Source organism: Ochotona curzoniae, unplaced genomic scaffold, assembly GCF_017591425.1.
Source record: "Ochotona curzoniae isolate NIBS_2020 unplaced genomic scaffold, NIBS_Ocur_1.0 contig_50, whole genome shotgun sequence".
Classification (NCBI taxonomy): Eukaryota; Metazoa; Chordata; class Mammalia; order Lagomorpha; family Ochotonidae; genus Ochotona; species Ochotona curzoniae.
This window is the reverse complement of record NW_024466446.1, coordinates 10,254,682-10,277,876: the sequence shown is the minus strand read 5'-3', so window position 1 is coordinate 10,277,876 and position 23,195 is coordinate 10,254,682. Positions and strand designations below refer to the sequence as shown.

General features: G+C 45.8%; 1 protein-coding gene across 10 annotated transcripts in view; it reads right to left on the bottom strand.

The window, feature by feature from the left end:
* Positions 1-14,253, bottom strand: part of LOC121162086 (COBW domain-containing protein 3-like) — a 42,965-nt gene extending 28,712 nt beyond the window's left edge. For 8 of the 10 annotated variants that reach the window (XM_040988915.1, XM_040988917.1, XM_040988916.1 and 5 more), the window contains exons 1-4: positions 12,167-12,396; positions 10,462-10,548; positions 6,901-6,997; positions 4,721-4,812 (exon numbers count right to left, since the gene is read on the bottom strand). In XM_040988915.1, coding sequence (XP_040844849.1) covers positions 4,721-4,812; positions 6,901-6,997; positions 10,462-10,548; positions 12,167-12,323 — 433 coding nt within the window. In that variant the 5' untranslated portion in view covers positions 12,324-12,396. Of the gene's footprint in view, positions 1-4,720; positions 4,813-6,900; positions 6,998-10,461; positions 10,549-12,166; positions 12,397-13,535 lie in introns of those variants that run through there. The other 2 variants (XM_040988922.1, XM_040988921.1) reach the window with 2 other exon arrangements.
* Between the last annotated feature and the right edge of the window lie 8,942 nt (positions 14,254-23,195).

The window sequence follows — 23,195 nt, the reverse complement described above, 5'->3', positions numbered from 1 at the left end:
GTTTTGTTGGGGATTTTATATGACCGGATCTTTACTCTGTTAGCCCTACCTTCAGACCAGAGAGGGTCTCCCCAAGAGGCCACTGAACTTATCTGGACAATAAGACGCTGAACTTTATGCTAGGCATGTGTTTGCAAGGAATGAATCTCAACTGAACTTGAACTATGGTTATGCAACAAGGTGGAGGAATCCACCATGGGGGGAGGGGTATGGGAGGGGTGGGGGGAATCCCCAGTGCCTATAAAACTGTACCACATAATACAATGTAAACAAAACAAAAAAAAAAAAAATGTAGGAACAGTAACGACAGCGAAACTGAAGCAAAATTCAGGACTAACGAACTCAAACTTGTTTTTGAGAGCAACTGGTTCAATACCAGACTAGCCATCCTGATTGGCATGCCACAACATGAGAAAACTGACAGCAAGGAAAAGTGTCTGGCTTTTCAAGCATCCCAGTCCCCATTACAGGGATGGGGCTGTCGGAAAGAATGAGCCAAGGAGGAGAAACAAGGAGAGCTGGACTCGGCGCCCTGCCTGCAGCCGTCCCCCTCGGCCTGACAAGCCGCGGGGTCTACGCACATCACTCCGTGTCAACAGCCAAATAGCTGCCATGCACGACAGAGCAGGGGCCACCAGATCTAATGGTTTCCTGATACCTATTGATTTCTTTCCCCCCAAAACTTAATAGTTTTCCAATTTGACTGAAATAGGATTTGTGAGTAACAATGTCTGTCCTTTTCAAGGAAATTACTTTACCGTGACAATTATTTAGCTTAGGACTGGAGAGTGTCCGTCTTCTGAACAGCAAACAAGTGAACTGTCAATAGGAGTTTTACTTTCTTGGCCAGCGACACAAATTTAATCGGTAAGGCAGAAACTGTGGCTGTACTTTATCCTTACTGCACACAAGAAGCCCTTTAAAAAGTAGTAGCTTTTTAAATCCAACAGAATACCTAACATCACATCATACACTGATGATTTTACTGATCGTTAAAACGTGTGCATTTCTATTGAGATAAATAGCTTGTTTTGTTTATCTGGTATTAAGTAGAACAGTAAACATGCCTTCAAGTTTGCCCTTACATTTGATGCTCGCTCCGGATAAGAGAATTTCAAGGCTATACAAGAATTCCTTAAAACTGGAGGAGGCTGTAAGGAAATGAAATTCATCGGCTCTCAAGCCCGGGGTGCTTTTTCTCTGATTTTTCTCTGATCATGTCTGAAGGCCTCCGTGGCTACCTCAGCTGAGCAGTGCCTCTGATTCGAGTAGAAGCCAGGGACGCAATGGCGCACACACACAAGGATGCACAGTACAGAGCCGCCCCAACCACCCCGGGCAGGAACTCTCCCACCCCAAATGGCGCTTGTGCCAAAGCTAAAAAAAAAAACTCCGAGCCAGGCTGCAGGGTCTCTTCTTCATAGCTAACAATATAAAGAATAACCACCCAAACTTTCCCAAAGCTTTATCTGCAGCAATGGAATACAGAAGGACATACAATTCCTCCGTGACTTCATAATTTGTGATTGTTGACAATCCAAAAAAAAAAAAAAAAAAAAAACCTTAAAAAAAAAATAAAATTCTATTTATTTGAAAGTAGAGTTACAGAGACAGAGGAAAAAACAGAAAAGAAAGATTTTTCTATTTGCTGGTTCACTCCCCAAGTGGCCAAATGGCCTGGGCTGGGCAGGCAGACGGAAGCCAGGTGCCAGGGACTCTGCAGGGCTCCCACATGGGTGGTAAGCATTCAGGCGCTAGGACCACCATTTGCCTCCTTAAGTGCGTTAACAGGGAGCTGGATCAGAAGTGAAGCAGCCAGAACTCTGGGAGGCACTCCTGTGGATGCTGGCATCACTGGAGGCAGCACCAAGAACCAAAGCTTGACGTGACGGAGGATCTCCACCTCCAACAAGAGGCTCGTAGGGGACACAGCTTACGATCAGAAACGCATTGCCCTGTACAAGGCAAATGAGAATCCGAGGAATTCTAAGCACCACCACAGCCCAAGGACAAAACCAAAAACCTCCCAAGTTTCTCACCATCTCCACGTTGAGAGGAGAAAAACTGTTTTTCAGTACAGAAGAAACCAAAACGACAAAAAAGAGGGGGAAAAAAAAAGCAAAAGAAATTCTTAAGGACTTAACAATAAAGAACTTAACACAACCGAAAAAAAACAAGGCTAAAAATAAGAAAAAGTAGAATAGGACTAGTGCTTCAAAAAATTAACAGAAAGACAGGTTAAACAGGTAATGGATACTTATCAAGCTCTGTGAAAGGGTAGCTTGTAGTATAACAGAAATAAGCTTGGAACCAATATAACACCACTACTTAACCTGTTAACCAAGCTATGACATCAAGAATCTGAAGAAAATGTGACAGAATTATGGAGAAAAGCTTCAGAGGTGAGAGTGAACACGCAGATTTGAACTTGACAGGTACTAGCTGGGTCCAATCATTTAGCACTGATGCTATGCCAATCCGAAGCCAGGAGCCTCTTCCGGGTCACCCATGCAGGTGCAAGGTCCCAAAGCTTTGGGCCGTCCTCGACTGCTTTCCCGGGCCACAGGCAGGGAGCTGGATGGGAAGTGGGGCTGCCAGGATCAGAACCTGTGCCCATATGGCAGTTGGGACACGCGTCCCACAGCGGACTCCGCGGTTGGGCCTGGCTGCCATCTCCAGCAGTGTAGACCTGGGGGGTTGACTTAGCTCCTGCCACTGCCACTGCCACTGAACCTGAACTGCGTTCCCAGCCCCCCAGCTCTGGCCTCATGGCTGGAAACAGTGGGTCTCTACATATGTCCGACTTTACTTCTGTCTCTCAAATAAAAAGGGAAAAAGAATTTACAGCTCTACCAAGCTGCCTGCTGAGATTCTTGCTACATTCACCACGCTGGATGCCAAGGAGTATCAGCAAATTTTAATGAAATTTACCTCCTTGCATTTCACAGTACTGAGGTACAGGATGATTTTAAAAAAAGCTCTTTTTTTTTTTTTAGTTATTACCTATGTATTTTTAATACTGAATGTGTGGGAGCCAATGTGGAGATGCATGTCAAGCCACACCTGCTGCGTCAGCATGCCAAGTCCTGCTTGCTCCATTTTTTTTCAGCTCACTGCTAAGGCTTCTGGGAAAGCCCCTGCCAACAATGTAGAAGAGTTAGATGGAGTTACAAGCTCCTGCCTTTGAACTTGAGCAGCTTTAGGGGAAAGTGAACCAACAGAAGATCTCTCTCTCTCTCTCTCTCTCTCCCCGCCCCCCAGCTGCTTCTGGGTCTCCCATGCAGGTGCAGGGTCCCAAGGCTTGAGGCCGTCCTCGACTGCTTTCCCAGGCCACAAGCAGGGAGCTGGATGGGAAGTGGAGCAGCTGGGATTAGAACCCGCACCCATATGGGATCCCGGTGTGTTCAAGGTGAAGGTTTAGCCATTTAGCCATCATGCCAGGCCCATAAAGTTAGCTCTTAGTCCAGTACACCACAGCACCAGGCCCCATTCAGTTTAGACTCAGAGCCAATACAAAAGCTTTCTCTGAGACCTTTAACTTTTTTTCCATTGCTCTGAAAAGCTAAATCATGTTTTGATCAACTCAGGTATTCTCACGGAAAACAAACAAGCATTTTTCTCAATGGAGTGACAGAACTGGCCACAATGGAAGAAAAAAAAAAAACTTACTTGCTATTTCAACAGAAAACCATATATTTTCTGTTCTACCAGATTCTAATTACTTCAATATTTAACACTAACATACAAGTGAAAAACCTTTGAGAAATATCTGAAAAACCTTTGCTCTGAGGACCAAGCTAGCCACCATTTACAAACGTAGAAACGGCGTGGCTACGTCACAACTTACATATAGGTGGCCAGCTATGTTTGGACCCACCAAGTACTTCATTTATTTTTTTCAACCACTATGACCCTGTAGGAAACATTAGTTTTATAAACCCGCCCAACGCAGAAATTTTGACCAAAATTAAGAAAGAAAGGAAGAAATAGGGTTTTGGTCAAATTCACAGAATAAACACTAAATGTTGAAAACTGAGAACAAAGACTGTAACTGAAAGTTCTTTGCAGAAAATAATCAGATTTCGCAGCTTAGATTTTACTAAGAAGGTAACAGAAATCCATTCTTTGAAACTGGTCAATTTTTTTGTATAAAATGTAAGTTCAGATGGAACACAAACAATATACAATTATTAATTCATATTAACAAAATGAATGGCCCATAGGTTATGGTTGACTGGGTATTCTTTGATACCTTACACAATAATCCACAAATCAGATTGCTTAAGTTTTCATTGTAGAAAATCAAGATGCTAATAGTTGGTGAAGGGAGTAAATCAGGCTGGACCACAGTCAAAAATGATTTATCTTTTCATGATTTTCTTTTAAAAAAAAAAAAAAAACAGCTGAATTAGAATGCAAATAGAAATGAAATCTCTACACAGTATAACCTATCAATTGTCTCTTTTCCTAAACTTGCGGATTTTTAAACCAATTTTGTCCCTATCAATAATTCCAAATCATGCAATAGAGCTTCGATTTGTATCAACAGCTTATAGCACCGAGTCCTGGGAGCCTTACTGACATGTGGTCCTAGGCCGGAGTTATTTCCTCTTTGGAACCAAAAGAAATTTTAAATCGAAGGTCAAGTTTTATTTAGTACTCATTTCTCTCGAGTGAGAAGCAGCTATGTTAGTTAGCAATAAATAATGTCATTTCTTACCGGGATCCGCTAACCCAGTGGTCTCCAAGAGTATGTAATCGAATTTCCCTTTTTTCTGCATTAAATTTTCAATAGCTCTAATGCCATTGTCCCTGGAAAATACCAAACACAGCACGTGCTCAATTATCCGGATAGTTTGAAATAGCCATCACAAAAATTCAAAATCTATTCAATAAGCTCAAAATGAAACATTTGCCCAATATTTTCTGAGGAGGAAAAAAAAAAAAAAAAAAACCAGATGCATACCCACTGAGAAGTAAAGAAATCACACACGTGGTGAGCTAATATTTTATTAGAATTAAAGGCAGAGGGAACTTTAATATCAGTCATCAACCTTCAAAATGATAACATTTAGTAATTATATTAGTTGAACAGCTAACGAAACACTGTTACTGAATATCATTTAATTCTGTTGCAAATTATTATGCAGGTCTCCTTTCTTTTTTTTTTTATTTAAAAAACTAACAAACCAGGAGCCAGGAGCTTCTTCCAGGTCTCCCATGCAGGTGCAGGGTCCCAAGGCTTTGGGCTGTCCTCGACTGCTTTCCCAGGCCACAAATAGGCAGCTGGAGAGGAAGCAGAGCAGCCGGGACTCGCACCGCTGCCCGTGGGATCCCATTGCATGCAAAGTGAGAATTTAGCCACTATGCTATCACGCCAGGCCCGATTTATCACCTCTTTACAATCATTCACTTTGTTGGGTTTTTTTGTTTGTTTGTTTTATTTTTCAGATTTCTTTATCTTACTTGAAAGAGTTACATAGACACAGAGAGATCTTCCATTTGCTGGTTCGCCCACATGGCTGCCACAACCAGGGCTGGGCTGGTCAGAAACTGGGAATTACATGCTGCTTGTAATAGGGCTCCCATATGGGGGCAGGGGCCAAGGGCCCTTGACCTTCTCAGACCATCTGCAGGGAGCTGAAACTGAAGTGAGGCAGCCAGGGATAGAATCAGTGCCTATAGGAGATTCCGGTGCCACAGGGAGAAGATGAGTTTGCTATGCCATCATGCCAGTCCTGCTTCAGTTTTAAGGAAGGTTGAATAGTAAAACGTTGGAGGAAAGACCAACCACTTATTAGATTCGGAACAGCCATATTTTTACACATGAGACTTGCACATGCAAGACATTATTAAATAAACACTGATATCAAAACAACAAAGAATGCCACTGGGAATGCCCACGCTGCATATCAGACTGCCTGTATTGTGCCAGCTTCCTGCTAACGTGTACTCCATGAGACAGATGGCAGGAGATGGCAGGAGATGGCAAGAGATGGCAAGAGATGGCAGGAGATGGCAAGAGATGGCAGAAGATGGCAGGAGATGGCAGGAGATGGCAAGAGATGGCAGGAGATGGCAGGAGATGGCAGGAGATGGCAGGAGATGACAGGAGATGGCAGGAGATGGCAGGAGATGGCAGGAGACGGCAGGAGATGGCAGGAGACGGCAGGAGATGGCAGGAGATGGCAGGAGACGGCAGGAGATGGCGCACAGCGTCAGATCCATGCCTCGCTCTTGGGAAACGGACTGATCCGGTCCAGCGCTGCCTGTTACCAGCATTTGGAGGAAACCCAAGATCTTGATCTCTCTTTTCAAGATTTATTTTTATTTGGGAGGCAGAGTTCCAGAGAGCAAGAGAAACAGGGAAATCTCGGCATCTGCTGGTTCACTCCCCAGATGGCTGCAATGGCCAGAGCCGAGCTGACCTGAAGCCAGGAGCCAGGAGGTTTTTCTAGGTCAGTCCGATGCATGCAGGGGCTCAAGCACTTGGAGCAGCCTCCATTGCTCTCCCACAAGCAGGGACCTGAATCAGAAGTGGGGGCAGACAGGATTCGAACCAGGGCCCAGAGGGAATGTCAGTGGTGCAGGCAGAGGCTATGCCCCAGCACCTGTCTGTCTGTCTGTCTCTCTCTCTTTCAAATTAACAAACATTAAAAAATAGAAAAAGCAGCTTATAAAAAAAAATCAATGAATGTAACAGACTTTACTGCAGATTAAAACAACGATAAAGATTCATCAAGAAAAATAAACCCTATGTTTTTTTTTTTTTCCTGTTTGGAAATACAATCAAGCAGCTGTGAGTCCAGTTTAATCACATTAAGCAAATCGAGCCTGCAAATCAAACCCACACACGTTTGCCCATCAACCAGACAGGCAGGCCACGGGCACACTCCTTACTTGACCGAGCAGCACAGGCAGCCGTTCCCCAGCTCCAGCCACTCTTCGTAGAGCTGCCCGCCTTGGCTCACAGCCAAGGGCTTCTCCACCGCACTTCCTGGAACAATGGACAGGACAGACTCCTTAGCTTCGGTTCACGGACCGGCTACAATCAAGCCCGGGGATGCTCAACGACCACGAACAGGTTCCAAGGCCAAGGTCACATTTTCACAACTTGGCAATGCTGCCGTTCTTTCTAGGCAACCCCAAGCGGCTTGATGACGGCTTTCTATTTGAGTTGTAAAACATCTTTCCCTGTTAGCATCGACACCCTGAACAAGTACACGGAAATTAATACGCATGCCTACTTCTTTTTGAGGCCTCTGAGCTGCCCACTGCCATCTCTTCATAGCCGGAAGACGTGACTTTCTTATCCAGGGAACATTCTCTAGATGGATAGAACACTGACCTCTGTAAGTCCTTCTGCCTCTTCAGGGACTCTCTCTCTTTCATATTCTGCCTCTAAACTGTTTCTACTAGACAGACTAAGCAGTTTTTCCAGTGGTAAAAATCCGAGTTCATTATGAGGAAGATTTATGGCCAGACTAACATCGCCCACTCAAAATCTCAACTTCTTAAAAAAATATTATATATATATTTTTTTAATTGGAAAGGCAATATACAGAGAGGAAGATTTTCCGTCCGATGCTTCACTCCCAAAGTGGCCGCAACGGCAGGTGCTGTGTCCATCCACAGCCAGGAGCCAGGAGCTCTTCTCTGGGTCTCCCACCTGAGTGCAGGGTCCCAAAGCTTTGGGCCATCCTCGACTGCTTTCCCAGGCCCGAAGCAGGGAGCTGGATGGGAAGTGGAGTTGCCAGGATTAGAACCTATGCCCATACGGGATCCCGGCGCATGCAAGGTGAGGACTTTAACCACTAGGCTGTTGCACTGGACCCAAAAACGTCAACTTTTAGTCTGCACACTGAAGTATGCTACCAACATTTTCCTGTTTTCATATAAGTGTTTTACTTTTCCTCCAGTAAAACAATATTCTAAAGCCACGGAAGAATTCCAAACGTTCAATAAAGGAAAAACCCAAAGGAAAAAAGTGAATTGCTTTTCATTGACACAGTTTTGTTCCTATTCAAGTGATAATAGAGAGCTTTACATAGGAATGTTACAGAATTTAGTTTATACAGAATATTAGCAAACAAAGTACTCAAAATAGAGGGGGAAAAAAACCTAGGAAAATAATTATAAAATAACACACACAATTAAGGTACAATAAAAGGGCAGTTAATAATACCTAGAGTTTTAAAACAAAAGAGAAAGCTTTTAGGATTATTTTGGTCTCAAAGAACTTTTCTCCTTAGTTCCCTGAAATGAAAAATTCAATTCAGCCGAGCAGTTAAGATGATAATATTCCCTAACAATGTCTGGCTCCAGTTCCTGACTCCAAATTGTTCCCAATGGTTATCTTGGGAAGCAGTGGTGACAGCTCAGATGAATGGGGCTCCTGCCACTTGTGTGAAAGGTGCAGAGTGTGTTCTGCAAACACGGTTGCAGAGCAGCCCAATTCCAGCTGTTCCGGAATCCGGGGGACAGGGGGGAGCCACTGGGAGGAGCTGGCCGGTGCACCTGCCTGTCTAGACACGTGTACTCTGCCTCCCAAATCAGGAACTATTTTATAAAAATTTCTTCTCAAAGAAACCAGCTTTAAAAACAGGCCTCTTATGGGCCAGTGGCTTCTTACGGTAGCCTAGTGGCTAAAGTCCTCGCCTTGCAGGTGCCGGGATCCCGACGGACGCTGGTTCGTGTCCCGGCCGCTCCTGGCTTTGGATTGGCTCAGCTCTGGCCACTGCGGCCAGCTAGAGAGTGAATCATCGCACGGAAGATCTTCCTGTCTCTCCTCCTCTCTGAACATCTGACTTTCCAATAAAAATAAATATATATATTTTTTAAAATAAGCATCTCAGGCCTGGCGCGGAGGCCTAGCGGCTGAAGTCCTCGTTTTGAACGCGCCAGGATCCCACGTAAGCACCGGTTCTGATCCCGGCAGCTCCACTTCCCATCCAGCTCCATGCCTGTAGCCTGGGAGACCAGTTGAGGACAGCCCCACACCTTGGGACTCTGCATCCACGTGGGAGACCCAGAGGAGGCTCCTGGCTCCTGGCTGCGGATAGGCTCAGCTCCGGCTGTTGTGGCCACTTGGGGAATGAACCATCAGTCGGAAGATCTTCCTCTCTGTCTCTCCTCCTCTCTGTATATCTGCCTTTGCAATAAAGAAATCTTTACAAATAAATGAATAAATCATTAAAACAAACTACAGTGTAGTCTCAAAGACAAAAAGTTGAGAACTGCACTCATTTTCAAAGACATATTAACCTATTAAAAATTTTTTTTGTTTTTCTTTTACTGTATTATTCACTTGAAAGGCTAGGACACGGGGTTGGGCAGAGACAGTGACAGAAATCATGCATTTCCACCTGTGGGTTGGCTTCCCAAATGCCCCGAGCTCCTAGCGGCAGGCGGGGCCAAAACCGAGCAGCACGCGAGCTCCCCGAGGCGGGCAGCAGAAACAGGGTCTGAATTACCAGAGCATGAGGAACTAGACCTGAGTATCTGAAGTGCTCAAGACCCATTCCTTCATGTCTGGAAAACAACCTACTTTAACTGCTTCACAGTTTATTTAACAACACAAATGGAAAAATTTTGTTGCTGGGGCATGGGGGTGGTATTGCACGCTAACCCTCAGCCTACAACACCAGCAGGCCATATGGGTGCTGGTGCGAGCCCCAGCGGCTGCTCCACTTCCCATCCAGCTCTCTGGTTGTGGGAAAGCAGTAGAGGATGGTCCAAGTGCTGGACACCCTGCACCCACGTGGGACACCCAGAAGCTCCTGGCTTCTAGCTTCAGATCAGCTCAGCTCTGGCCACTGTGGCCATTTGGGGAGTGAGGCAGCGGACAGAAGATCTGTCTCTCCCTCTCTGTAAATCTGCCTTTCAAACATACAGAGAGGAGGAGAGACAGGAAGATCTTCTGTCTGCTGATTCACTCCCCAAGCAGCCACAACAGCCAGAAGTGAGACAAAATCTGAAGCCAGGAGCCAGAAGCGTCTTCCGGGTCTCCCACGCGGGTGCAGGGTCCCAAGGCTTTCGGCCGTCCTCGACTGCTTTCCCAGGACACAAGCAGGGAGCTGGATGGGAAGCAGGGCTGCTGGGATTAGAACCTGTGCCCATATGGGATCCTGGCACATGCAAGGTGAGGACTTTAGCCACTAGGCTATTGCATCGGACCTGAAAAACTTTCACGTTTTAACGTTTTATTTCTGGAGTCGTTTATTTCAGGCAAAAACTTAATTAAAAGCAGTACAAAATGAAATTTTTCAGTAACTTATTTCAATATCCTAAATCTATGCAAACTAGCCTGACACAGATCAATCGAATTTTTCCAAAGCTCTCCATGTTACTTGTTCACATTGCAAAACAGCTTGTATTTCACTGTTCAATATAGCAGTGGTCCAGTGGAAACAAGCCATAGTACGCATTTTTGAAACAAAGCTTGCACTGAACCCTACTTACCTTCCCCGAATTCATTTAAAATGACTGCCACTCTTTTGCTATGTTGCTCTGTCAGAATATAGTTCAGCAGTGTTGTCTTCCCAGCACCTACAAAAACGTATTTATCTTAAATTAAAAAAAAATTCAAAAATTGTACAGTTTCATGAGGGACACAAAAAGCCCCAATGTTTCTAAGACTTTGCAAGTTATTTTTTCATTTACTTCTTTTACTGAACTATGGTACAGAAGGAAGACTAAATCCTTTGAAAACTTAAAAAAAATGTTTTACATAGATACATAATCGTACTTTATAAATACGCCTACAACAAGAATGACAGCTTCTCCTGCACAACTAAAATAAGATGCCTTCTTCATTATTTAGAAGCAACAACATAAGGATATCTAAACTTTCTATTAAATGACAAATTAATGAAGTAATGCCTTCCAAACAGCAGGGCATTCAAAGTTTATAAAACATAAAACATTTAAATTCCTTTAGGTGATGACAATGTTTTTGGTCCCAAATATATGATTTATAGAATGGGGAAACACAGATAGTTTTAATAAAGGGCAGAATATTCAGTATCCAAGACCGGCAGAAGCTAATCTAATTTTATCCAGTAGGTGGCACATTAAACCCGGTTAAGTTATCCCCAGCAGAAGGAAAACATCTGGTTTCATTCTGCAAACATCAAACTTCTTGGGGGGGGGGGGGAGTACTTCACTGCATAGGACAAGTTCAATTGTATGAATTTACGTGCTTTTTTTTTTTTAGTTTCTAGCATTTTGTTATTCCAAGCATGCACTGCTACAATTTCTGCAGGCACTTCTCTTCTTTTTTTTAAAATACATTCCCCATTTTTCTTGGCTGTAACACAGAGGGATTCACCGAATACTAGGAATATTAACATCCAAAATGGCTTTAGGTTATTATAGCCCTTTAAAAAAAATTAAGTGATGATGGCTTTGGTTTGGAGTGTTTTTAGGAAGCTCGAAATTATAAAGACGGTCGGACCAAGAACGGAGGGACAGACTGAGCGGTCAGGGTCAGGAGACGGTTGCACCAGGCCACGGTGAGAAAATGGGCTTTAACAGGGGACGCGGTGCACGGAACGGTGGCTAAAAAAGGGGGGGGGGGAGGAATGGAGGAAAGACCAATAACCATATTATAAAGAAAACGGACTTCGGCCACCATTCATTCCTTGCTGAAAAATCACGGGGACAAAAAACAAAAACAAAAACAAAAAAACAAAACAAAAAAAAAACAACAACCAAAAAACAGCCCTGTGCAAGCTTAAAAAACAAGAAGGGATCAGAGATGAATTCACATCAAGTCACAACGACACTGAAGGATTCGAGGCGCGCAAGATGCTATAGAGAAACGGAGGCACATCTAGCCACAGTAATACTAATACTCATACTAATAAAATTTAAAAATTACACCCCCAAGGAGCTACGATTGCAAGATAGCTGGCCTGACTGTGCTGGCCATGGGGGATGCTGACTGGAAACCGCGGAGAACCCCAGTTCGGACCACGCTCGGGGGAGCCAAGGGGACTCGTCAGGGATCACCAGGAAGAACCGGGAGGGGGACGACTCACAGTGGGACCAGAGTGAAGCCGACCTGGCCAACCGCGGACGGGACCCTCCCGGGAAGACCCCTGCACCTCCCGTCCCCGAACCCCAGAAACCAGGGCACCTGCCGACCTCGGGGAGGCTGCGTTACCTAGATACCCTGTGATAATTGTGACTGGGATCTTGGCGCCGAGGCCAGACTTTCCCTCCTGCTCCTCCTCTCTTTGCTGTGTCTCAATGGGAACCAACTCAGGACAGTCCTCCTCCACAAGGTCTTCCTCCTCCACAGATCCCACAGCCTCCAACATGCCGGGACCACACCACGACGCTCCGCGCGGCGTTGGAGAACCAGGCCGCAGCGACGGCGCCGCCTCCGGAGCAATCGCCGGCCGAGCCTGCCCGGACGTCATCACGCTGCGACGCGCGGCTCCGCCCACAGTTTGCCCCCTTGGCCAGGAGGAGGCTGCCTTGCACCTAGCTGAGCCCCTCAGATGCTGCCCACTGCTCAGGAGGGGCTGCCTTGCACCTGGCTGAGCCCCTCCGAGACTGCCCACTGCCCAGGAAGGGGACCACCTTGCCCTTGGCCCTGCCTCTCAGAGGCTGCCCACTGCCCAGGAGGGGCCGCTTTGCACCTAGCTGAGCCCCCTAGAAGCTGCCCATTGACCAGAAACGGGTCCGCCTTGCATCTGGCTGAGCCCCCTAGAAGCTGCCCATTGCCCAAGAAGGAGATCGCCTGCCTTTGGCCGCGCCCTTCAGAGGCTGCCCACTGACCAGGAAGGGGACCACCTTGCCCTTGGCCGTGCCCCTCCGAGACTGCCCACTGACCAGGAAGGGGACCACCTTGCCCTTGGCCGTGCCCCTCCGAGACTGCCCACTGACCAGGAAGGGGTCCGCCTTGCCCCTGGCCGTGCCCCTCAGAGGCTGCCCACTGCATCAGGGCGTGCTCGCTGCAGTGGGGCGGGCAGGGCTGAGTTACCATTATTTGTGTCCCAGTAATTTTAGAAGCTGCCCACTGCCCAGGAGGGGGCCACCTTGCCCTTCGCCGCGCCCTCTTGAAGCTGCCCACTGCCCAGGAAGGGGACCGCCTTGCACCTGGCTGAGCCCCTCAGAGGCTGCTCACTGACCAGAAGGGGCCTCCTTGTCCTTGGCCGTGCCCCTCTGAGGCTGACACTGACCAGGAAGGGGACCACCTTGTCCTTGGCCCTGCCTCTCAGAGGCTGCCCACTGCCCAGGAGGGGCCGCTTTGCACCTAGCTGAGCCCCCTAGAAGCTGCCCATTGACCAGGAGGGTCCGCCTTGCATCTGGCTGAGCCCCCTAGAAGCTGCCCACTGCACCAGGGCGTGCTCACTGCAGCAGAGCTGGCAGGGCTCAGTTCTTCTTATTCCTGGGGTTAAGGGGAGAAATAAAGGGCGGGGCGGGGGGAGGGAACCTTATTTTATATTCATAAAGGAAAAAATGGAAAGTAAAAACAAAAATATGGAAGGCTGCAACCCCCATCATTTTAATTGCAACTTTCCTACCTGAAGGATAACAGTGGAACTTTTTCTTCTTTAGTCGTTGCATACTCTGTACACATTCAGATTTTTACAAGGCACTGCGTCACTTTTTCAAATTTGGAGCTCAGGTGGCCTGAGTTCATTAATCCTATTTCTTAGTGGTGACGCTCTTCATCCGTGCTTCATGAAAAGTTCTTTAAATGTGTCTCAACAGTGGCTCTTCAGACCGCATTCCCAACCCAAGAGCATGGGGAAAGTTACACCTCCCCACGTGCCCTTGCCTTGTCCCAAGCCAAATGGCTCCTCCTCAAGGCGGCTGGGTCCTGATTGGTTCTGCTTTGCTGATCACACGCCTTCTGCTTTATTTGATCACGTTGTGTTGCTTCCACACATTGTGGTGCTTTGTTCTGTTTGCTTCTGATTTGCATGAGAATAACTACGCGCCCTAGAATCTCCTGGGGTACGCTCTGGTTTTTCAGCTACCCTGCTGTGTTGTATCTATAGAGTGATTGTAGCAATTTGCTCCAGGTCCTTTTCAAGTTTCTACTTTAAAAGATAAGGTGCCTTTATTAGTCTGTCAAGATGTAGAAAATCAGGCATCCCCCCCCCTGCATTATGTGCTAATGTCACGAACATTAAGTTTTTTTTTTTTAATCAGTAAGTTGCCTACAGAATAATATATTAGGCTCTTTTTTTGCCTTTCTTTGATTGCTCCCAAAGTGGAACAAAGTTTCGTATATTTTGCCCACATATTTAATTCTTAGGACAGCCATGGGATGTGTTACTATCTTCCTTTTAAATCTGAGGCAGAGAGATGAAATTATTTAGCCAAATTCGGTCATCAAATCTGACGCCAAAGTCATATTTTTTCTTTTACAACATCTTAGCACCGGTTAAATGTGTATTTCTTTCCTCCTCCATAAAATACACTGTATGTATTCCATTAGTTCTCCTAATATGGATATTTATCTGGAATGTCCACTTACTGTTATTCTTTTTTTAAAAAATGTTTTAATTGCATATAGGAACTGGATTACAAGTGGCCAGCCAGGACTGACAATAGAAGGACAAACATGTTAAGGAAAAGTTGATACAAATCTACAGAGACTGGCGTTGGCTTCACTTGCCATGACATCCTCAAAATAGTGAAGTGACTCACAAAGTTTTCATTTTGGGGGGTGGAAAGCGGTGGAACAAAGGAGTTTCGCTTCCTTGGGCATGGTGCTCCCCTCTAAAAGACCCGCACTGCATTACCGCCTGCGCGGAAGCCGTTCTGTATTTACAGCAACACCTTCTTGTTTACAACTTTCCAGTAAGTTCTTGCAGATGCTCTCATGGGGCCCCAGCCGAATGTTATTCCGAGATCTCTCATTTTTCATGATGAGCCGACTTTACCACACCAGACCAGCTCAAAGAGGCTGAAAAAGGCGCTGTTTCTCATCCTGATCAAAAATGAAGTACATATCTGTCAACTGGTGGACACCACGTGATTCGTACATGAGATAAAATCCATACAATAAAAAATGATTTGACGGGCCCGGTGCCGTGGCCTAGCGGCTAAAGTCCTTGCCTTGAACGCGCCAGCATCCCATATGATCATCGGTTTTAATCCTGGCAGCTCCACTTTCCATCCAGTTCCCTGCTTGGGGCCTGGGAAAGCAGTTGAGGACGGCCCAAAGCTTGGGACCCTGTTCCCGCGTGGGAGGCCTGGAAGAGGTTCCTGGATCCTGGCTTCAGATCGGCGCAGCACCGGCCATTGCGCTCACTTGGGGAGTGAATCATCGGACGGAAGATCTTCCCCTCTGTCTCTGCTTGTCTCTGTATATCTGCCTTTGCAATAAAAATAAATAAATCTTTTTAAAAAAATGATTTGACAGTAAGCAAGTGTGATGTCAGCTTTCAGATGAATGAAACTTGAACACTCTTATGCGTATCACAGCATCCTGTTTATGTGAGAGGTGCCCCATATCTATAGAATAGAAAGATAGCTTAGCGGTTGCCAGGGGCACCGAGTCAGGGAGTCACTCCCAATGGGTTTAGTGTTTCTTTTGCTAGACATAAAATATTCTGAACCTGGTTATGGTGGGGATAGCATAAGCCTGTGGACGTAACTTTAAAACCTGGTGAGTTACACAGAACATGAACTTCGCATCATTGAAATCGTGATAGTTTTCCCCATCCCGGAGACAGCACTGCGCATTTGCTCAGAAGCGCCACTTGCAGCCCTTTCAAGGACTGACCTTGGGGGTGAATGTAGAGAGAACAATCTGGAAACAGCTTTCCTTTAGTTTGTCTCTGCATTCCTCGTCAGCCAAGTGGCTATCCATTTTGTTTTCTGACTATAATAACCGGGCAGAACTTAGCAATGTGAAAAGTCGAGTGTTTCTGATTTATTCAGGTCTATGTTTGTAAATGCATGGCTCCTTAGATGGCTGAACTTTGATTTAATCATGAAAAACCATACCCATTTTATCTAATCTGACAGACTGCCTTTGTTGTTGAAAATTCAAAACGCCCTTTAAAAACTGTAAAGGAAAAAAAAAATTCCTAAGTATAATATGATAGAATCTATTACAGTTTCTAATGTAACTTAAAATGTCCTCGTTTAGCTTTGTGATTTTGTTGAGCAATCTGATTCAATTTATGGCAAAATAGGACCCGGCGGCGTGGCCTAGCAGCTAAAGTCCTCACCTTGAACACGCCCCAGGATCCCATATGGGCGCCAGTTCTAATCCCGGCAGCTCCACTTCCCATCCAGCTCCCTGATTGTGACCTGGGAAAGCAGTCGAGGACGGCCCAAAACTTTGGGACCCTGCACCCATGTGGGACACCCAGAAGTTCCTGGATCCTGGCTTCAGATGGGCACAGCATCGACAGTTGCGCTCACTTGGGGAGTGAATCATCGGCCGGAAGATCTTCTTCTCTGTCTCTCCTCCTCTCTGTAGATCTGACCTTCCAATAAGTAAATAAATCTTAAGAAAGAAAGAAAGTTCAAGATCTGGTTCCAATAACATGCTCAGTAAATGGTAGCCCTGTGGTTAATCCAGGTATGCCTAAATCTACAGTCCATGTGCTCTCAAACCAGGGACTTACATTTTCTGTAGAAATAAATATTTCAGGTTTAGCTGCCCAAAAACCTCATTTGAAAATAGTGGGTAGATCTGTGTATAACACGAAAGCAAGCATGCGCCAGCTCTGTGGCTGAATAGGCTAATCCTCTGCTGGCAGCGCCATCATCCCTTGGGGATGCCGGTTCTAGTCCTGGCTGCTCCACGGCCTGGGAGAGTGGCTGAGGATGGCCCAAGTCAGTTTGTGTGCCTTGCCTTCTGTCTGTAGATCTTTCAAATAAAAACAAGTATTTTTTAAAAAAACACATTTCTACAAAGCTTAAAATTTGAATGCCACAGTATTTTCAAGTCATTAAAATAAATCCTTCAACTTTCTTTTACCCCATGGAAAAATGTGAAAACCATACTCAACTCTCAGAACTTGTTTTTTTTTTTTTCAAGGCGACATGCCATAATTCTACTAATTTCAGAACTAAACTAGTACTGATATAAGTCCCGTTTTCTTAAGATGGAGTAGAAGACATTTACAAAGATCGCAGATCATTCTGGCTATTGCAAAGTTCATGTGTCTGTTATTACGACTGCTCCGTGTCCTCAGAGTGTTACGGAGCCAGAATGACCACATTCCTGATTTAGAGAACGGTCAGAAGTTGAGCTGCTCAGATGGTTTGTCCTGACCTGGGAGAGCTCGAATGGAGGCTGTGTTTGAGTCCTGGTGCTGTGTTTGTGTTTGTGGCTAGCAGAGCAGATCCGCTCCCAGGTTGTCTGGATTCCCCGCGGCACACAGCTCTGTGACAGCAGCCCTCCCCAAGCCTCCTCTGGCCTCATGTCCCACTGCCCTGCTTGCTTTCCCCTTGAATGAACATGTTACTTGGTCCCGGCATGGTGGCGCAAGTGGTTAAGGTCCTCGCCTTGCACGCCCGGGATCCCATATGGGCGCCGGTTCTAATCCCGGCAGCCCCGCTTCCCTTCCAGCTCCCTGCCTGTGGCCACGGGAAAGCAGTGGAGGACAGCCCAAAGCTTTGGGACCCTGAACCGCGTGGGAGACCTGGAAGAGGCTCCTGGCTTCGGATCGGCATAGGATCGGCCGTTGCGCTCATTTGGGGAGTGAATCCTTGGAATGGAAGATCTTCCTCTCTGTCTCTCCTCTCTGTATATCCGCCTTTCCAATAAAAATAAAAATCTTAAAAAAAAAAAAAAAGAATGCACATGTTACTTGCCATAAAAGACAGTGAGGACTGAAGATACAGCCACTTCTGAAGACGACTAACTCATGCCACCTTGGTCTTGACTTAGGCTCTCACTGTTGCAACTTCCCGCAGAGCAAAAAAAAAAAAAAAACAGTGGCCAGCAATAGCCTCTGGCTTTGAGAAGAGGAAGCTGAGGGTTTCAAAATTAATCCACTTCCTCTTCCTTAGCTGAAGCAAATGCATGTTTAATGTTTAAAACATGTAATGTTTATCCGTTACTTGATACTTTGATCAAACACGTGTGAACCTGTTAACAACGTATCTGGAAGGGCAGGGCTAATGACTTCCGTGCTTGCGATTGTTTTATATAAGGCAGGATCGCAATATTTAAGTATTACTGAGCCCTCCTAGCAAGCGACGCAACCACAGTCAGGACATGGGATGGCAACATCCCCTTTGCAGAGCGCCGGAAGTGCCTAACAGGTGAAATACGAGCATTCCAGGGTTTTCAGCAACTGTGTTTTTCATATCGAAGACCACCAGGAGAATGCTTGAATTACTTATCTCTGGCTGCCGCACATATTTTTAAATGCTATTCAAAGCCCGTATACTGACCAAATCGAGAAGCACATTAGCCTCTCTGAAATACACTATCAGGCCAAGAGTAGGTATTGAGCAAAAACAAAACAGAAGCAAATGCATTGGGCAATGATTTATGTTGTAACCGCTGAGGAGAGTGCCTCAAGTGTATGCCCTGCTCTCCTACTGGGCACAGAAACTTAAAAGTGACATTGGCAGCTCATGGAAATTTCATATTGTCATTTTTTGTAATTTTAAGGAAGTATATTCCACAATCGACAGGCACGTACTTGCAAGTCCTTAAGTGTGAATAGAAGAACAGAAACACAGCACCTGCTTCCTCCTGCCTACCTCCTTCTCTCTCCCTTCCTCTTTCATCTTGCCATTTCCTCAACTCTTTGAGTGTTTAACTGCATCTGATGAGCTGTGCCATCGGCGAAGTCAGTTTCGGCCGACTTTAAGAACAGGAATTCTGGGTCGCTGTATTGCTCTGTTTATGCTTCGACTGCAAGCTCCCTGCGCCTGGGCTGATCTGTATGCTGTGTAAATCTGTTTTCTCACTGCTCCAGATGCCAGGAAGCCCAAAGTCAAGGCTGTGGCAGGCTCACAGTCTGCTGAGGGCCCAGCTCCACTGCCAACATTGGCATCTGACCGTGGACCTCACCTGGTGGGAGGCATAGAATGGCCCCGCAGCTGCTTTGCACATCCCAGGTTCATGAACCTCACTGAAAAGGGTTTGAGCTCATGATCCAATTCCTTCTTAAATCCCCCCCTTTAATACCATCACATTGGTGACTGTCAACATACAAACTTTAGGGCAGGCTAGACTCAAAACCCCCGACTCAAAAACTGGGTTCCTGCACCCCCTGGGGAGGAAGGATTGCATTCCCAAGTCTTGTTTTGTTCAAGTCAGTTTTGGCCCAGTCCTGGTTGCTGGAAGCATCTATTTGAGGAGTGAAACAGCGGGAGAAGAACTCTCTTTCCATCTCTCATGTTTGTCACTCTCCTTAAATTAAAAGAATTAAAATATTTTCTTCGTTTTTTTTTTTTCTTGTTACCATACTGTATTTTTCAAAATTTCCCTGAGCTCCTTTTTCATTCTCTGGATGCTTATTTGTAGAATAATGCAAGATGTTTCGTGGGTGTAAAATCACCTCCTTATTCCTCTGTATATATTAATGATAACTTTGAGACTTGTGTGTTTCGGTCTCTACCTTTCATATTGGTGATTGTCTTTAGGTGTCTGCTTAGCTTTGATTTCCTAGTCAGATTTTTTTTTTTTAAAGATTTATTTATTTTTATTACAAAGTCAGATACACAGAGAGGAGGAGAGACAGAGAGGAAGATCTTCCGTCCGATGAATCACTCCCCAAGTGAGTGCAAGGGCCGGTGCTGTGCCGATCCAGAGCCAGGAGCCAGGAACTTCCTCCAGGTCTCCCACCCAGGAGAAATGAAGAGACATTTTTGTATGCATCTCTACCCCCTGAATGAAATGTGGATTCCCGGGCCCGGCAGTGTGGCCTAGTAGCTGAAGTCCTCACCTTGCAAGTGCTGGGATCCATATGGATGCCGGTTCAATGGACGGAAGAAAATCTTCTTCTCTGACTCTCCTCCTCTCTGTATATCTGACTTTGCAACAAAAATAAATAAATCTTTAAAGAAAGAGGTGCATTCATTTCTTAAAAGTTGAATTTGTTTTAGTGTAAAAACCCGCTCAAATCCATGCATAACTTTCTGTATCTTCATTTGTGGTCAACTTGGGGAATATTTTCCATGCTTGACAGAATTGATCTACAAATCTCGCCGCTCCTTGAACAACTCGTCGCCTAAGCTTCCTGTTTTCAAGCCCGCCTTCACTTTTATGAAATTCCTAAGCTTTTCAGGGATATCTGTGATAATCAAATTCTTCCCAGCTGTCTCCAAAGCAAGAGAATCAGCTTGCTCGGTTTGTTAAAGTTAACTGTCTTCATGAGCTCTAAATTCTAGAACCTTCTCCCATGCCCGTCCTCCGTCCTTATCTTGTCATCAGTATGGTTTCTGCCTTCAATCAAAAACAAAAGCAAATCTCTTCACTGACATTTTACTGGGTCTCAGGAAACAGCCAAAGTTCATGCACACGCGTAACTGATACTTCTGCTCAGACTTCCCCTTCTGCATTTTTGGCAAAGAAAGGAAAAGCGAGCCCAGGAGTGTTTCAAAATGAACAACCCTGCACCCGATGGTGCCTGCACCCAATTGTGTCTGATCAACAGTTGTGCTCATGAAACAGAATGGATAACTTGGATTCCTGCTTCTATCTGAGGAGCCACAAGCTCTTGCGCATCATGGTTCACTTGTCAGCTCAAAACAAAACACCCTAACTGCTAGTAGCTTGGTAGCCAAGGGACTCTTCTAAAACTCTTCTTACCTTTCTGGACTTAGTGTTTGAAAATAATTTCTGGTTACCATAAACCCTCATCCCATTCCACGCCAATAACCCTGATTTCCTTCTGAAAAATAACAAAGCTATCAATTTGCAGATGGGACCTCATGGCAGGTTCTTAGGTGTTTGAGGGTGTGCACTGGGAAGGTAGTTTTTCCGGAGAGAAGTTTGATATAAAATCCTGACTCGGGCTTCAAACTCTTCCACCATTTCTTCATGCTTGAGGTGCTTTCAGCAATAGTTCACAACTTTTAAAGAAATACTTATTTATTGAATTGATGTGACAGGGAAAGAGAGAGAGAGAGAGAGAGAGAGAGAGAAAATTCTGCCCTCTGGTCCATAACAGCCAGGGATGGGTCAGCTTGAAGTTGAGAGCCCAGGACTCAATCTGGGTCTCCCACATGCATGGCAGGGACCCAAGTGCTTGAGTCAGAGTGCTTCCTAGAAGGTGCGTCAGCTAAAAGCTGCATTCAAAGCAGAGCCAGGATTCAAAGCCGGCACCTGCCTATGGGCTGTGGGCATCCCAGATGGTTTCTTTTGCACCATATACCCATCCCAGGAGTTTAAGAGTTGATACCCAGGAGTGTGTTCCAAGCTTCATGTGCAATATCTCACTTAATCTTCCCAAGAAAATGAGTATGGCCTCTGCTGGCCACTGCCCATGCAACAACCATTCTCCACTTTTTTCGTCTTTTGCTTTGTTAGCTTAAGAGAGTGGCTCAGGATGGTTGCGACCCATTTGTGGTTAGCTGCTTCTCTAAGCCAAAGCTCTTTTTCCCCCTAGGTGTTCCTCGCAGCATGTCACTCATTCCATGCCATGAGAACTCAAGACCAATATCCCACTTGGCTTCCAGGGTGGGTGGGGTGGCGCCTGAGATGGATGGAAAAGACCTTGGCCTCCTTCTTTGTTCAGTTTGGTGATGCTGATTATGCTGTGGATGTCTGTAGTTATAGAAGTTGTCTTGAAGCCAAGAAGTCATGAGACTGGACCCAGCGCCGTGGCGCAAGTGGTTAAGGTCTTCGCCTTGCACTCCCAGGATCCCATATGGGCGCTGGTTCTAATCCCGGCAGCCCCGCTTCCCTTCCAGCTTCCTGCCTGTGGCCTGGGAAAGCAGTCGAGGACGGCCCAAAGCTTTGGGACCCTGCACCCGTGTGGGAGACCCGGAAGAGGCTCCTGGCTTTGGATCGGCATAGTATCGGCCGTTGCACTCACTTAGGGAGTGAATCATCAGACGGAAGATCTTCCTCTCTGTCTCTCCTCTCTGTATATCCGCCTTTCCAATAAAAAAATAATAAAAATAAATCTTTAAAAAAAATAATGAAAATGAATGGGCCCCTGTCACTTTAAAATGAACGTGATTTTGTCAGGGAGTGGGGACTCTTTGCAGCGCATCACTTAAAGCAAAACAACCCAATAAGAAGTTGGAACCCCAAAACTTGATGAAAGGCAGTGCAGTATCGTATTTGCAAGGATTAGCTCCTGTGTTTTCATCCTGACATACAGCTGGCAGCCATGTAACCTCAGGCGCGAGCCTCAGCATCTTTCTTTTGCAAAATGGAGTTGATGACAGTCCTTACGCCAAGTGAAATAGTGCATTCCCGCGCAATCCCTGGTGTACAGAAGCTACGGGTTATACAAGAACTGCCTTAGGTTTGTTTGCTCACATAGCTGACATGCCCTGCATGCTGCAGTGCGGCTGGTCACGTGTCTGTTCCCTTCTCCCAGGGCTGACTCCACCGCACAGCCCTGCTTGCTTTCCAGTTCAGACACCTGATCCTCCTGGTGGGAGAAGCCACCGCAACGCCAGGTTGTTTCCGTCTCAGGGATGGGAATGTTATCTGAACTCTTGTCTGAACACGAAAAAAAAAAAAGCATGCTTGCCCATGGAAAACGGAGTTGTTATTCTAAGAAAGGGGTGGAATAAATGTTGGATCAGAACAGCCATTTGCCATCTCCATCTCATCCCACAGAGCCAGTGGAGCCAGATGACAAAAGTGAGTCAAATAAAGATGTGAAGGCATTGAATAACAGTCAAGAGATTAAAACAAACAAAACAAAACAAAAACTTTAAGTCCAGGAGTAACATCAACACATAACAAGGAATCTGTTCAGTAAGTGTAAAATGCAAAATAAATTGTGTAGCAATGTGGCTGTAGCATGGAAGACAAATATGCATACGAGATTTAAGACAAAAAGAGGAATTGGGAGATGTTTTAGCAACCTGTGGCTGCAGGGTAGCGGGGGTGGGCAGGGGTCTCTCTTGCAGGTTGCAGGTTAGTGAGGCCAACACTGCTAACAAGCAGCAAGGTCAAAATCAGTGAATGGGAAGACGTAGCCTCTTCAGATAGGCCTAATAGGGGTCTTCAACATCACTTCTTTCCTTGGAGGAATTTCAGGAGCTGCCTGGAAAAGAAGGAAGCCCAC